This window comes from Arachis duranensis, chromosome 2 (assembly GCF_000817695.3).
Source record: "Arachis duranensis cultivar V14167 chromosome 2, aradu.V14167.gnm2.J7QH, whole genome shotgun sequence".
NCBI classification, from domain to species: Eukaryota; Viridiplantae; Streptophyta; class Magnoliopsida; order Fabales; family Fabaceae; genus Arachis; species Arachis duranensis.
Window position 1 is genome coordinate 32,144,248 of NC_029773.3, and position 16,756 is coordinate 32,161,003.

The following is a 16,756-nucleotide window of genomic DNA, read 5'->3' on the forward strand; positions in this document are numbered from 1 at the left end:
TGACTGACAACCACTTCCGTTCTACCTTAGAACGAGCGTGTATCTCTTGGATTCCTTAATCAGAATCTTCGTGGTATAAGCTAGAATCCATTGGCAGCATTCTTGAGAATCCAGAAAGTCAAACCTTGTCTGTGGTATTCCGAGTAGGATTCAGGGATTGAGTGAATGTGACGAGTTTCAAACCCGCGATTGTTGGGCGTAGTGACAGACGCAAAAGAATCACTGGATTATATTCCGACATGATCGAGAACCGACAGATGATTAGCCGTGCTGTGATAGAGCATTTGGACCATTTTCACTGAGAGGATGGGAAGTAGCCATTGACAACGGTGATGCCCTACATACAGCTTGCCATGGAAAGGAGTAAGAATGATTGAATGAAAGTGGTAGAAAAACAGGGATTCAGAAGGAACACAGCATCTCCATACACTTATTTGAAATTCCCACCAATGAATTACATAAGTATCTCTATCTTTACTTTATGCTTTATTTATTCTTATTTCAAAAACCATTATAACCATTTGAATCCGCCTAACTGAGATTTACAAGATGATCATAGCTTGCTTCATACCAACAATCTCTGTGGGATCGACCCTTACTCACGTAAGGTATTACTTGGACGACCTAGTGCACTTGCTAGTTAGTTGTGCGAAGTTGTGACAAAGTGTGATTCACGTTTGAGAGCTCCAAGTCTATTGGCGCCATTGTTGATGATCACAATTTACGCGCACCAAGTTTTTGGCGCCATTGCCGTGGATTGTTCGAGTTTGGACAACTGACGGTTCATCTTGTTGCTCAGATTAGGTAATTTTCTTTTCACAAATTTTTCAAAAATCTTTCAAAAAATGTTTTCTTTATTTTCATTTTTCAAAAATATAATTTTTGAAAAAAACCAAAAAAAGAAAAAAATTAATAAAATCATAAAATCAAAAAAATATTGTGTTTCTTGTTTGAGTCTAGAGTCAAATTTTAAGTTAGGTGTCAATTGCATGTTTTTAAAATTTATGCATTCTTTTTTCAAAAATTCATGCATGTGTTCTTCATGATCTTCAAGTTGTTCTTGATAAGTTTTCTTGTTTGATCTTTAAACTTTCTTGTTTTGTGTCTTTTGTTGTTTTTCATATGCATTCTTGCATTCATAGTGTTTAAACATGAAAACTTTCTAAGTTCGGTGTCTTGCATGTTTTTCTTTTCTTGAAATTTTTTTAAAAATAAGTCTTGATGTTCATCTTGATCTTCAAAGTGTTCTTGGTGTTCATCTTGACATTCATAGTGTTCTTGCATGCATCATGTGTTTTGATTCATAATTTTCATGTTGTGAGTCATTTTTGTTGTTTTTCTCTCTTCTCATTAAAAATTCAAAAATAAAAAACTATCTTTTCCTTTTTTTTCTCATAAATTTCGAAAATTTGAGTTGACTTAGTAAAAAATTTTTAAAACTTAGCTATTTCTTATAAGTCAAGTCAAATTTTCAATTTTTAAAATCCTATCTTTTTAAAACCTTTTCAAAAATCAAATATTTTTCATTTTTCTTTTATGACTTTCGAAAATTTAAAAAAATATTTTTCAAAATATTTTTCTTATCTTTATTTCATAATTTTCGAAAACTTTACTAACAATTAATGTGATTGATTCAAAAATTTGAAGTTTGTTACTTTCTTGTTAAGAAAGGTTCAATCTTTAAATTCTAGAATCATATCTTTTAGTTTCTTGTTAATCAAGTAATCAATTTTAATTTTAAAAATCAAATCTTTTTCAATCATATCTTTTTAAATCATAGCTTTTTCAAAATCAATTTCAAAATCTTTTCTAACTTCTTATCTTTTCAAAATTGATTTTCAAATCTTTTTCAACTAACTAATTGACTTTCTGTTTGTTTCTTATCTTTTTCAGAATCACCTAACTACTTTTCTCTTTCTAATTTTCAAAAATGCCTCCCTCTTTTTCAAAATTCTTTTAATTAACTAATTGTTTCATATTTTAATTTTAATTTTATTTCTTCTCTTAATTTTCGAAAATCACTAACCTGTTTTCAAAAATAATTTTCGAAAACTCCTCTCTCATATTCTTTTATTTATTTATTTATCTACTAACACCTCTCTTCTACTCAAAAATTTGAACCCACTCTTCCCCCCTATGTTTGGATTTTTACCTTTTTCTCCTTTTATTCTCTTATTCTTCTACTCACATAAAGGAATCTCGATACTGTGACATAGAGGATTCTTCTTCTTTCTCTGTTCTCTTTTTTTTTAATATGATCAGGAGCAGGGACAAGAACTTTCTTGTTGAAGCAGATCCGGAACCTGAAAGGACTTTGACGAATAAGCTAAGAGAAGCTAAAGCACAACAATCCAGAGAAAACCTTACAGAGAATCTCGAAAAAGAAAGAGACATGGCCGAACCCAATAACAATGGTGGAGGCGCAAGGAGGATGCTTGGTGATTATACTACACCTACTTCCAATTTTTATGGAAGAAGCATCTCAATCCCTGCCATTGGAGCAAACAATTTTGAGCTGAAGCCTCAACTAGTTGCTCTAATGCAACAGAACTGCAAGTTTCATGGACTTCCATCAGAAGATCCCTATCAGTTTTTAACTGAATTCTTGCATATTTGTGATACTGTTAAGACTAATGGAGTAGATCCTGAAGTCTACAGGCTCATGCTTTTCCCCTTTGTTGTAAGAGGCAGAGCTAGAACATGGTTGGACTCACAACCTAAAGATAGCCTGGACTCTTAGGATAAGCTGGTCACGGCCTTCTTGGCCAAGTTATTTCCTCCTCAAAAGCTGAGCAAGCTTAGAGTGGATGTTCAGACTTTCAAGCAAAAAGATGGTGAATCCCTCTATGAAGCTTGGGAAAGATACAAGCAGTTAACCAAAAAGTGTCCTTCTAGCATGCTTTCAGAGTAGACCATTTTAGATATATTCTATGATGGTCTATCTGAGCTTTCTAAGATGTCACTAGACCATTCTGTAGGTGGATCCATTCACCTAAAGAAAACATCTGCAGAAGCTCAAGAACTCATTGACATGGTTGCAAATAACCAATTCATGTACATCTCTGAGAGGAATCCTGTGAGTAATGGGACGCCTTAGAAGATGGGAGTTCTTGAAATTGATGCTCTGAATGTCATATTGGCTCAGAACAAAATATTGACTCAGTAAGTCAACATGATTTCTCAGAGTCTGAATGGATGGCAAAATGCATCCAACAGTACTAAAGAAGCATCTTTTGAAGAAGAAGCTTATAATCCTGAGAACCCTGCAATGGCAGAGGTGAATTACATGGGTGAAGCTGATGGAAACACCTATAATTCCTCATGGAGAAATCATCCAAATTTCTCATGGAATGATCAACAGAAGCCTCAACAAGGCTTTAATAATGGTGGAAGAAACAGGTTTAGCAATAGTAAGCCTTTTCCATCATCTTCTCAGCAACAGACAGAGAATTCTGAACAGAGCCCCTTTAGCTTCGCAAACATAGTCTCTGATCTATCTAAGGCCACTTTAAGTTTCATGAGTGAAACAAGGTCCTCCATTAGAAATTTGGAGGCACAAGTGGGCCAGTTGAGTAAGAAAATCACTGAAACCCCTCCTAGTACTCTCCCAAGCAATACAGGAGAGAATCTAAAAAGAGAGTGCAAGGCCATTGACATAATCACAATGGCCAAATCCAAAGGGGAGGAGAAGAACGTGAATCCCAATGAAGAAGACCTCCTGGGATGTCCTCTGAACAAAAAGGAGTTCGAAACTAAGGAACCTAAGGAATCTGAGGCTCACCTAGAGACCATAGAGATTCCATTAAACCTCCTTTTACCATTCATGAGCTCTGAGAACTATTCTTCCTCTGAAGAGGATGAAGATGTAACTGAAGAGCAAGATGCTCAATATCTAGGAGCCATCATGAAGCTAAATGCCAAGTTGTTTGGTAATGAGACTTGGGAAGGTGAACCTCCCTTGCTCATTAGTGAACTAGATACATGGGTTCAGCAAACTCTACCTCAAAAGAAACAAGATCCTGGTAAATTCTTGATATCCTGTACCATAGGCACCATGACCTTTAAGAAGGCTCTGTGTGACCTGGAGTCAGGTATAAATCTTATGCCACTTTCTGTAATGGAGAAACTAGGGATCTTTGAGGTACAAGCTGCAAGAATCTCATTAGAGATGGCAGACAAGTCAATAAAACAAGCTTATGGATTGGTAGAGGACGTGTTGGTGAAGGTTAAAGGCCTTTACATCCCTGCTGATTTCATAATCTTAGACACTGGGAAGGATGAGAATGAATCCATCATTCTTGGAAGACCCTTTCTAGCCACAGAGGAGAGTTAGTCCTTTAATTGAATGGGGACTACCTTGTGTTTAAAGCTCAATGTTATCCTTCTGTAAACATGGAAAAGAGGCACGATAAGCTTCTCTCAATACAGAGTCAAACAAATCCCCCACAATCAAACTCTAAGTTTGGTGTTGGGAGGCCATAACCAAACTCTAAGTTCGGTGTTGAACCCCCACATTCAAACTCTAAGTTTGATGTTGGGAGGTCCCAACAATGCTCTGATGATCTGTGAAGCTCCATGAGAGCTCACTGTCAAGCTATTGACATTAAAGAAGTGCTTATTGGGAGGTAACCCAATTTTTATTTATCTATATTTCTATTGTTCTTTTATGTTTTATTAGGTTTATGATTATGTGGAGTCATAAAACAATTGCAAAAATTAAAAACAGAATCAAAAACAGCAGAAGAAAAAGCACACCCTGGAGGGAGAGCTTACTGGCGTTTAAACGCCAGTAAGGAGCATCTGGCTGGCATTCAACGCTAGAACAGAGCATGGAGCTAGCGTTGAACGCCAGAAACAAGCAGTAGTCTAGCATTTAAATGCCAGGATTACACCCTGAGGAGAGCTTGCATTAAATGCCAGAAACAAGCATGGAAGTGGCGTTTAACGCCAGAAACATGCTGCAGATTGGCGTTGAACACCCAAAACAAGCATGGAAGTGGCGTTTAACGCCAGAAACATGCTACAGTCTGGCGTTAAATGCCAGGATTGCATACAGAGGGCATTTTACACGCCTAAAGGGTGCAGGGATGAGAAATCCTTGACACCTCAGGATTTGTGAACCCCACAGGATCACCTCAGGATCTGTGGACCCCACAGGATCCCCACCTACCTTCTCCCTCTCTTTCACACCTTTTCATAACACTCTTCCCCAAACACCCTTCACCAATCACATCAATCTCTCTTCCCCATCACCTCTTCACCACTCACATCCATCCACTCTTCCCCAAAACCCCCACCTACCTTCAAATTCAAAATCTCTTTCCCACCCAAACCCACCCTAAATAACCGAACCCCATTCCCTCTCCCTCTACTATATAAACCCCTCCATCCTTCTCCATTTTCACCCAACACTACCCTCTCTTCTCCTCCTTGGCCGAAACCCATACCTCTCTCCCTCCCCTCCATATCTTCTTCTTCTTCTTCTATTTTTTCTTTTTTTGCTCGAGGGCAAGCAACATTCTAAGTTTGGTGTGGTAAAAGCATAGATTTTTTGTTTTTCCATAACCATTTATAGCACCTAAGGCCGGAGAAACCTCTAGAAGAGGAAAGGGAAGACAAAAGCTTCCACCTCCGGTCATGGGAGATAGAGAGATTCATCTTAAAAGCCCATCAAGACCACTTCTATGAAGTTGTGGCCAAGAAGAAGGTGATCTCTGAGATTCCTTTCATGCTCAAGAAAAATGAGTATCCGGAGATCCGACATGAGATCCAAAGAAGAGGTTGGGAAGTTCTTACCAACCCCATTCAATAAGTCAGAATCTTAATGGTTCAAGAGTTCTATGCCAATGCATGGATCACTAGGAACCATGATTAAAGCATGAACCCAAACCCAAAGAATTGGCTTACAATGGTTCGGGGAAAATGCTTAGATTTCAGTCCGAAAAATGTAAGGTTGGCGTTCAACTTGCCTATGATGCAAGAAGATGCACGCCCCTACACTAGAAGGGTCAACTTTGATCAAAGGTTGGACCAAGTCCTCATGGACATATGTGTGGAAGGAGCTCAATGGAAAAGAGACTCAAAAGGCAAGCTGGTTCAGTTGAGAAGACTGGACCTTAAGCCTATGGCTAGAGGATGGTTGGAGTTCATCCAACGCTCCATCATCCCCACTAGCAACCGATCCGAAGTAACTGTGGATCAGGCCATCATGATCCATAGCATCATGATTGGAGAGGAAGTATAAGTTTATGAAGTCATCTCTCTAGAACTCTACAAAGTAGCCAAAAAGCCCTCCACCTTGGCAATGCTAGCTTTTCCTCATCTCATTTGCCATCTATGCTACTTAGCTGGAGTTGTCATAAAAGGAGACATCTTCATTGAAGAGGACAAGCCCATTACTAAGAAGAGGATGGAGCAAACAAGAGAGCCTATTCATGGATCTCAAGAGACTCATGAGGAAGCTCATCATCAAGAATTCCCTGAGATGCCTCAAGGGATGCATTTTCCTCCAAACAACTATTGGGAACAATTTAACACTTCTCTAGAAGGATTGAGTCATGACATGAACCAATTAAGGGTGGAACACCAAGAGCACTCCATCATTCTCAATGAGATTAGAGAAGATCAAAGAGATATGAGGGAGGAGCAACAAAGGCAAGGAAGAGACATAGAGGAGCTCAAGGACACCATTGGTCCTTCAAGAAGAAGGCGCCACCATCACTAAGGTGGGCTCATTCCTTAACTTCCTTGTTCTTATCTCTCTGTTTTTTGGTTTTTATACTCTATGTTTATCTATGTTTGAGTCTTTACTACATGATCATTAATGTCTAGTGTCTATGTATTAAGGCTATGAATAATTCCATGAATCCTTCACCTTTCTTAAATGAAAAATGTTTTTTACAAAAGAACAAGAAGTACATGAGTTTCGAATTCATCCTTGAATTTAGTTTAATTATATTAATGTGGTGACAATACTTTTTATTTTCTGAATGAATGCTTGAACATTGCATATTTTTTATCTTGTTGTTTATGAATGTTAAAATTGTTGGCTCTTGAAAGAATGATGAAGAAGAAAAATGTTATTGATGATCTGAAAAATCATAAAATTGATTCTTGAAGCAAGAAAAAGCAGTGAAAAAGAAAAAGCTTGTGAAAAAAATGGCGAGAAAAAAAATTTATAAAAGAAAAAAGAAAAAGCAAAAGCCAATAGCCCTTAAAACCAAAAGGCAAGGGTAAAAAGGATCCAAGGCTTTGAGCATCAATGGATAGGAGGGCCCAAGGAAATAAAATCCAGGCCTAAGCGGCTAAATCAAGCTGTCCCTAACCATGTGCTTGTGGCATGCAGGTCCAAGGGAAAAGCTTGAGACTGAGTGGTTAAGAGTGTACTTAAGAGCTCTGGACACTCAAAGGATAAAGTGAGATGCCAAAACTGTTCAGAAGCAAAAAGCTACAAGTCCCGCTCATCTAATTAGAACTAATATTCATTGATATTTTGAGATTTATAGTATATTCTCTTCTTTTTATCCTATTTGATTTTCAGTTGCTTGGGGACAAGCAACAATTTAAGTTTGGTGTTGTGATGAGCGGATAATTTATACGCTTTTTGGTATTGTTTTTAGGTAGTTTTTAGTAGGATCTAACTACTTTTAGGGATGTTTTTATTAGTTTTTATGCAAAATTCACATTTCTGGACTTTACTATGAGTTTGTATTTTTCTGTGATTTCAGGTATTTTCTGGCTGAAATTGAGGGACCTGAACAAAAATCTGATAGGAGGCTGACAAAGGACTGCTTATGTTGTTGGATTCTGACCTCCCTGCACTTGAAATAGATTTTCTGGAGCTACAAAAGTCCAAATGGCGTGCTCTCAACTGCGTTGGAAAGTAGACATCCAGGACTTTCCAGCAATATATGATAGTCTATACTTTGTAACTCTCAGAATGATCCTCCAAATTTTCAAAACAAAGCAACAAGAAAATAGATAGGAGAACAAATGGAGAAAATGGTTGTGAAACAATAAAAATATGGCTTCAATTAGAACTCAAATTTGAACCTTCGCATCAAGTTCAGCCGCTTATTTGCTTCTGACATCACTCCTAAGAAATCTTTAACCTTCCCTAAAACTGCATCAATACAAAATTAAAAAAAAGGTCATGTTAGGTTAAAAATATTACAGCTCAATTTTGTGTTTCCATCTTAGGGCTATGCTCTACTCAAAGTACTAGTTTAGTGATTACAACTATAATATTCACTTATACTAAGTATTAACTAGGTAGTTTTATTTGAACACCAAAGTCTGCAGAGAAATATTGTGAAAAAGAAAATCATTATCATGTATATCAACAAAAAAAGCATTCAGTTATCTTCTACTGATAACATCAACAACTACTTAATTAAGAACAAGGGACTAACCCCATACTAAAAATGTAGAACAGTAAAACAACAAAACATGTGAACAAGCAGAGAAAATCCAATCAAGAAAATCCCACAGACCAATGAAATAGATTTTGCCATCAAATATTTAGGTTCTTATTTCATTGCCATCACTACAAATATAAGATCACAAATTTTGATTTCCCAGCCTAAACTAGTTCGCTTCTAAGTTATAACAATAGCTTGGAATATGCAGACAATCCTTTTGGCATTGCACTTGAAAGTGCCAACTAAGAACACAAATAAAAATAAATTAAGAATAAGACCACATCAAAGTCAGACACTGATACGAAAGGAAGGACAAACAAAAAGATAAACACTGAAATCGAATAAAAAGATAAATTGAAATTAAAATAGAAAACAACAGAATAGGTTGAAATTGAATACAAAGGGAATTACGCTACTTTTTATCCAATTTTTTGATGCAACAACAAAAGGATTCTCTCAACTTAACTTGTCAACACTATAATTTGAGAATTGAATCGAAGGGAATCACTCAATCATCTATCCAATTTTCCGATGCAACAAGAGAGTGATTCACTCGACCTCACTTGTCCATGTCATGGTTTCAAAACAAAAAAGTGGTTTTTCACACCTCTAATTTCTCAATGACGACTACAATAGTTTAGGAAATATTTACAACCTCATATTAGGTTAAAATAAAGAAAACCCTATGTCCACTGACATAAAACACATTCTACTAACTAAATAAATAAAATTAAAGTACATGAAATTATATTAAACACTCTAATATTTAAAAAATATAAACTAATAACTACTAATTAATACTTAAACTATTCATGACACAAACTTTTGAAGCACGTATCAAACACACTTATGGGCAACAACTCTGGCACTAGCAGAGAATAACTATATCCCTATTGAGATCCAAGTCCAACTGCAATGCTCATTAACTTATTCACAATTATAAAGTATCATGATTCATCTCACTAGCAGGCAATGTAATTGGGGGTTATGAATGCCATATGCATTAGCATGATTGTAAAACTTATAAAAGCATATCATATCATATTGAGTCCAATTAAGAAATTTGAATGAATAATAAAATAGGCTGAGATACTAAAAGCAAACAAGAGTAATGTGTTGAAATATGAAGAGAGATATCATTGTTAGATAGTGGTTAGTAATTTGGACGGTGCATTTATGGAGAGTAGTTAAGAAGGTACTCTAGATTTATCACTCTCCTCTCTATATATGTTGGCCTTTTCCCATGTAACGATACATAACAATTCACACAATCAGTAATAATGTCTCTTTTTTGTCTAATTACTCTAATATTTCCAGCTGAGTAACCATGAATCTTAATATAACATCAAAGACATGGCATCCTCCTTGAAAACTGTTGTGGCGCTGCTGTCGTCCACCATTGTCAAATCTGACCAAAGACCACACCCTTGGCATCCAGCAATGCCCAACCTCTCCAACCTTGTCAACAGTGTTGCTCTTCGACAAGCTATGTGTTGCCACATTCAACATATCTCTGACAAACAAGTCACCGACTTCACTTCCACTAGTGCCTGAGGGCACATCAACTACTCTATTCTGCTGCCAACTCCTGCAGCTACTGACACCTTAATGCTCACCTCTTTGTGCTATCTTTGCATATGTGTTTATCACCTTGATCAAGCCGCTAGTCCACTACAGTATCAAACTTGATTTATCCCAAATGGGTGCCATGACTATTTGAGTATTGATCTCCTGCTTCTAATAGTGCAAGTCTGACCCCTTTGTTGTCTGTTTAACCTCCTCCAGCATTTCCTTATTCTGACTTTTGGTATCTAATCCTCTTGGCACAATGGTTGCATTTGTTTATAGGCACGGAACATTGAAGATACAAAGATACAAATTATGTTTGATAGATAAAACATAGACAGAGACAATGCGTGTAGGGTCACTAAATTAGTGTATTTTGCGTCCTTTCTGTCAAGGACACAGAAACACTAACAAGAGACAATTTATTTTTCATTTTTTCTTTCAATATTTCTACCAAATTTTCAAAATTATGTTTTTCGTCATATTTTTCTTCCTAAATTTTGTATGGAAGAAATAAGAGTAAATTAGACTTTTATATTTTGTTCTAGTTTATCACCAAACAAAATACAAGAATATTAATCTTTGTGTCTCTATCTATTGTGTCTTGTTCTCAATGTTCTGTCTTATCTTGTTTTGTTCTCAGAACCAAACACAGCCAAAGTGATGAATATTGGGTTATATTTTCCTTCCAACCTCACATTGTGAACCATACCAACGGTAATATTTGTCGTTCACAATCTTTGCCAGTTATATGCTATTTATGGCCTCTTTGAAAGACGATGACTGCTCAACCAAGTCGCTTTCCTAGGTTCTTTACCTCCTTACTGGCCCAAGCAGTTCTGGATAGTCCCAGCAAGTCACCAACAGTCCCAGCTACCCCTTGCACAACTCCAGAAGTCGCAACAGGCCCCTACACATCTTCAGCAGTTCTTGCTGGCCTTGACATGTTTCCGGCAGATACAGATGGCCTTTCTTTAATCTTCATATTATATTTCCACAAGTATTATTGTAAAAAGCTTAGAGCTTAGTAACTTTAGCTTGAGGGTGAGTCTTAGAGAAGTAGTTTATCCTAAATATCTCATAATATCAAATAATATCTTCTATAGGTTATTTATGTTCTAAGCTTGATAAATATTATCTATATGCTCAAGCTTGTGGGGAAGTGATGAAAGGAAAAGGAGAGGGCGAGAGTCAAAACGGAGAAAATGTGAGGATAAGAGTTCGTTAGTTCACAGCTGCCAAATAAACATGATGATAGAGCAAAGTATAAATTTCAGAGCAATTGACACAATTAGTAATAATCTTTCTCTCATTTGTCCAGTTACTCTAATATTTTCAGCTGAATAACCAGGAATAACATAATCAAATTCAAAATCTAGAAAAGATAAAGCATTCACAATTTCAGAATAGTTTCATCTGATTCCATACTGCACAATGTTTCAAAAGAAAATTTCTTCAGGTAGAATATGGACTAATCTCAACTACTAATGAAAAGGTCGCATAGATCTACTGATCATTCACTTTTACTCAATTATATGATTTACTAACAATGAGAGATAACTATTATCAAATTATTAAACAATTAAAATTACCAATAATCAAATATTTCATTGAGATCTTTAATTATTTCTACCTTTAATAATAATAGTACTACTAGTCAAAACCCAACATGAATAATTAAATACTTAAATAAATAAATACGACAAGAATAATAACAGCCAAGTGTTATTAAACAAAAATGAACTTAATTATTAGCATATGTCCTACTTCCACCATAAATAAATAAATAAAATTTAAAAATATAAGAACTTGAGATGAATTTGAAACAGTACGTTGGCTTTTGGGAATAGGATAAGTAAGAGGAGTGCCATTAGGGGGAAGCATCTTAGCTTGAGTGCATTGTTCTCTTTTGCCGTTACAAACAAGAAGTGTGGATTCTGCATAAAAGTGAAAAAAATAAAAAAAATCAAACTTCAACAATAAGTTATCTGGTGCACGAAAATTACACTCACATTATGTAATTCTGCACAACTAACCAGCAAGTGCACTGGGTCGTCCAAGTAATACCTTACGTGAGTAAGGGTCGAATCCCACGGAGACTGTTGGCTTGAAGCAAGCTATGGTTATCTTATTATTCTTTTGTTGGCAACGCACTGAGACCGTGACGGACTGATGGCGATAGAGAGAGGCACGGCAAGTCGGCAAGACACGGAGGCTCAGAGGAAGAGGCAAGGCCACAAACCGAGGGGTGAGAGGTGATGTCGAGGGACAGTGGAGACGAGGCAGTGGCGCGAGGAGGTCTGAGAGGCGAAGCACAGATACAGAGTGAGTGTGAGTGGATGAGAGAATAAGGTTGCGAGAACTGAACCGGTCAAGTGACAGGTTCAACGGTTTGTCCAACACTGGCGGCAGCGACAAAGGCAAGCGGGAAGAGACGCTTGCAGCAGCCAAAGGGGGAGAGACGGGAGCAGCGACACAAGAGGTGAACGGCGTAGGAGATGTGGAGAACAGAGAAACAATGCCGGCGATGGTGCCTCTGCTGGAGTTGGAAGAGAGAAAAGGGGAAGGAAGGGGAGAAGAAGGAGGCGGCGGCAGCGGGGGTTAATGATTTAGGGTGATTTTTAACCTTTAAACATGTAAGCTTGAAAATACACTTAAAAAATTTGGATATGGAAGTAGGATGAGTATTATATTTTATCGTGATAATTTTTTGTATTTTTTTAAATTATGGAAGGCATACAAATCGGTTTGATTTGTGTTTAAAATATTTTAAAAATTTGTGGTACACAAATCGGACCCACCGATTTGTGTTTAAAAAATTTAATAATTTTGGAGTACACAAATTGGACCGTCCGATTTGTGTACTCCAAACTTTTTAATTTTTTAAACACAAATCGTACAGTCCGAGTACAAAAATTGGACGGTCCAAGTTCGGTATCTCTTAAAAATCGGGCGGTCTGATTTGTACTCTGTATATTAAATCATCCCACATTTTAGAAAAGGAAGGGGTAACGCAGTGGGATTGTGACGGACTGACGGCGACAAAGAGAGGCACGGCGAGTCAGCAAGACGCAGAGGCTCAGAGGAAAAGGCGAGGCCACAAACCGAGTGGTGAGAGGCGATGTCGAGGGACAATGGAGACGAGGCAGTGGCGGCGAGGAGTTCTGAGAGGTGAAGCAGAGACACAGAGTGAGTGTGAGTGGATGAGAGAGTAAGGTTGTGAGAACTGAACCGGTCAAGTGACGGGTTCAAAGGTTTGTCCAACAGTGGCAAAAAGACGCTGGCGGCAGCGACACGGGTAAGCGGGAAGAGACGCTTGCAGCAGCCAAAGGGGGGAGAGATGGGAGCGGCGACGCAAGAGGTGAATGGCGTAGGAGATGTGGAGAACAGAGAAACAATGCCGGCGGTGGTGCCTCTGCTGGAGTTGGAAGAGAGAAAAGGGGAAGGAAGGGGAGAAGAGGGAGGCGACGGCAGTGGGGGTTAATGATTTAGGGTGATTTTTAACCTTTAAACATGTAAGCTTGAAAAGACACTTAAAAAATTTGATATGGAAGTAGGATGAGTGTTAAATTTTATCGTGATAATTTTTTGTAATTTTTTAAATTATGGAAGGCATATAAATCGGTTTTAACTCTCAGGATGATCCTACAAATTTTCAAAACAAAGCAACAAGATAATAGATAGGAGAACAAAGGGAGAAAATGGTTGTGAAACAATAAAAATATGGCTTCAATCAGAACTCAAATTTGAACCTTCGCATCAAGTTCCAGCCGCTTATTTGCTTCTGACATCACTCCTAAGAAATCTTTAACCTTCCCTAAAACTGCATCAATACAAAATTAAAAAAAATGTCATGTTAGGTTAAAAATATTGCAGCTCAATTTTGTGATTCCATCTTAGGGCTATGCTCTACTCAAAGTACTAGTTTAGTGATTACAACTATAATATTCACTTGTACTAAGTATTAACTAGGTAGTTTCATTTGAACACCAAAGTCCGCAGTGAAATATTGTGAAAAAGAAAATCATTATCATGTATATCAGCAATAAAAGCATTCAGTTATCTTCTACTGATAACATCAACAACTACTTAATTAAGAACAAGGGACTAACCCTATACTAAAGATGTAGAACAGTAAAACAACAAAACATGTGAACAAGTAGAGAAAATCTAATCAAGAAAATCCTACAGACCAATGAAACAGATTCACAAATTTTGATTTCCCAACCTAAACTAGTTTGCTTCTAAGTTATAACAATAGCTTGGAATATGCAGACAATTCTTTTGGCATTGCACTTGAAAGCGCTAACTAAGAACACAAATCAAAATATATTAAGAATAAGACCATATCAAAGTCAGACACTGATACGAAATGAAGGATAAACAAAAAGATAAACATTGAAATTGAATAAAAAGATAAATTGAAATTAAAATAGAAAACAACAGAATAGGTTGAAATTAAATACAAAGGGAATTACGCTACTTTTTATCCAATTTTTTGATGCAACAACAAAAGGATTCTCTCAACTTAACTTGTCAACACTATAATTTGAGAATTGAATAGAAGGGAATCACTCAATCTTCTATGCAATTTTCTGATGCAACAAGAGAGTGACTCACTCGACCTCAATTGTCCATGTCATGGTTTCAAAATCAAAAACTGGTTTTTCACACCTCCAATTTCTCAACGACGACTACAATAGTTTAGGAAATTTTTACAACCTCATATTAGGTTAAAATAAAGAAAACCCTATGCCCACTGACATAAAACACAATCTACTAACTAAATAAATAAAATTAAAGTACATGAAATTATATTAAACACTCTAATATTTAAAAAATATAAACTAATAACTACTAAATAATACTTAAACTATTCGTGACACAAACTTTTGAAGCACGTATCAGACACACTTATGGGCAACAACTCTGGCACTAACAGAGAACAACTGTTCATACCCTGGGTCGAGCTATCCGACCTGGGATGATTGAAGATAAAGCGACCGACCTCTTTAGGTCAGACTATCCGACCTCTTCTCAGAAAGCTTGGCCAAATCGACAAGAGAGCCCAGTAAAGGGCCCAAATGGAGGAACACGACCCAAATCCTAAGGCGGCCTAAGCCTATAGAGATAAGGGCGGTTCCGCTGAAGACACGCTGACCTCAACCCTAAAGATAAAGATAAGATAAGATAACTAACTTATCTTATCCAACAAAGGTCACGTCTCAACACTATAAATACACTGGAGCACCCAGGTATAATTCATACTCTGATTCTACTTAATACCTGCTTAATACCCTTGCTAACTTAAGCATCGGAGTCCCTTGCAGGTACCCCCCACTCTCCGGGGACGAAGGATCAGCACCACCAACAAGTCGGACACAACAGCTCCGACCAGTACAGAAGATCTCGTCCGAGATCGACCTACAGTTTTAGGTAACCCACGGAACATTGGCGCCGTTGCTGGGGATCTGGGAGTCATCCCATTAACATGGCGGATGACCACGACAACGACCACGATTCAGGTTTGGAAGACAGAATGCCGCATAAAAACGCGGACACGATACTCAAAAATACTCCAGAAACCAACGGAGACAAAAATTCATCAAATCCAGGAGTAATAGAAGCACTTCAAAACCGATTGGAGCAACTTGAGAAAGAAGCCCAACATCGACGTGAAAAAGAAGAAGATCTACGCCAGGAAATAAGGCGGCGCCGAGAGTTAGAAGATAAACTTATAAGACTCGAAACTGATCTCAAAACTAAAGCTACTCGACCATCCACATAGGATAGCTCTCAGAAAGATCAAGATCCATTCACCAGAGAAATCATGAAAACCAAAATTCCAAAAGATTTTAAGCTTCCGGAGATGACTCTATATGACGGCACCTCGGATCCCAACCATCATCTCAGCAACTTCAGAAGTAGAATGTACCTCACTGATGCTTCAGATGCAGTTCGCTGCAAAGCCTTTCCAACAACTCTAACCAAGACAGCCATCAAATGGTTCGACAACCTACCTCCAAAATCCATCTCGAGTTTCGACGACCTGGCCAAGAGGTTCCTGGCCCGATTCTCCATACAAAAGGATAAAGCCAAACATGCGCCTAGCCTACTAGGGATCAAGCAAGGAGATCGAGAGAGCCTTTGCAACTACATGGAAAGATTCAACAAAACATGCATGGACATACAAAGTCTTCCAACAGAAACTGCCATTATGGGCCTCATAAATGGCCTGCGAGAAGGACCATTTAGCCAATCTATATCGAAGAGATACCCGACCTCCTTAGACGAAGTACAAGAACGGGCACAAAAATATATCAACATAGAAGAGAACTCTCGACTTAGCGAAATCTCAAGGTTCGGTTCTGCCTACCGAGATAAAGAATCCAAGAAAAAGGAAGATCGCTCCGAAGAGAAAATCAAAAAATATCATAACTATACTCCTCTTAGGGTATCCTTGGTAGGTGTTTACAAAGAAGTCTTCCATACAGAGAAAATCCCTCCAGCTCGGCCACTTAAAGGTAAAAGAGGAGGAGAAAATCGGAATGAATACTGTGAATACCACCGACTTCGAGGGCATTCCACCAATGAATGCTTCGATTTGAAAAACATCATAGAAAAACTAGTAAGAGAAGGAAAACTAGATCGGTTTTTGGCTAATCGGGATGACGAACTAACAAAAAGAAGAAGGGATGAGGATGTTGGACGATCTGAACGATCACCTCGCACACCGGAAAGACACGTTCACGTAATACACGGCAGATTTA

General features: G+C 37.6%; 1 protein-coding gene and 1 non-coding gene across 2 annotated transcripts in view; both read right to left on the reverse strand.

Moving 5' to 3' along the window:
- LOC127744734 (uncharacterized) overlaps positions 1-16,756 on the reverse strand; it is an 81,390-nt gene that overhangs the window by 1,817 nt on the left and 62,817 nt on the right. Inside the window, exon 2 of the mRNA XM_052256941.1 lies at positions 11,819-11,923. Within this exon, the coding sequence (XP_052112901.1) occupies positions 11,819-11,923 (105 nt within the window). The remainder of the gene's footprint in view (positions 1-11,818; positions 11,924-16,756) is intronic.
- On the reverse strand, positions 2,795-2,898 carry LOC127745379 (small nucleolar RNA R71). The gene has a single exon (XR_008006576.1). It is a non-coding gene; the product is annotated as a small nucleolar RNA R71 (small nucleolar RNA).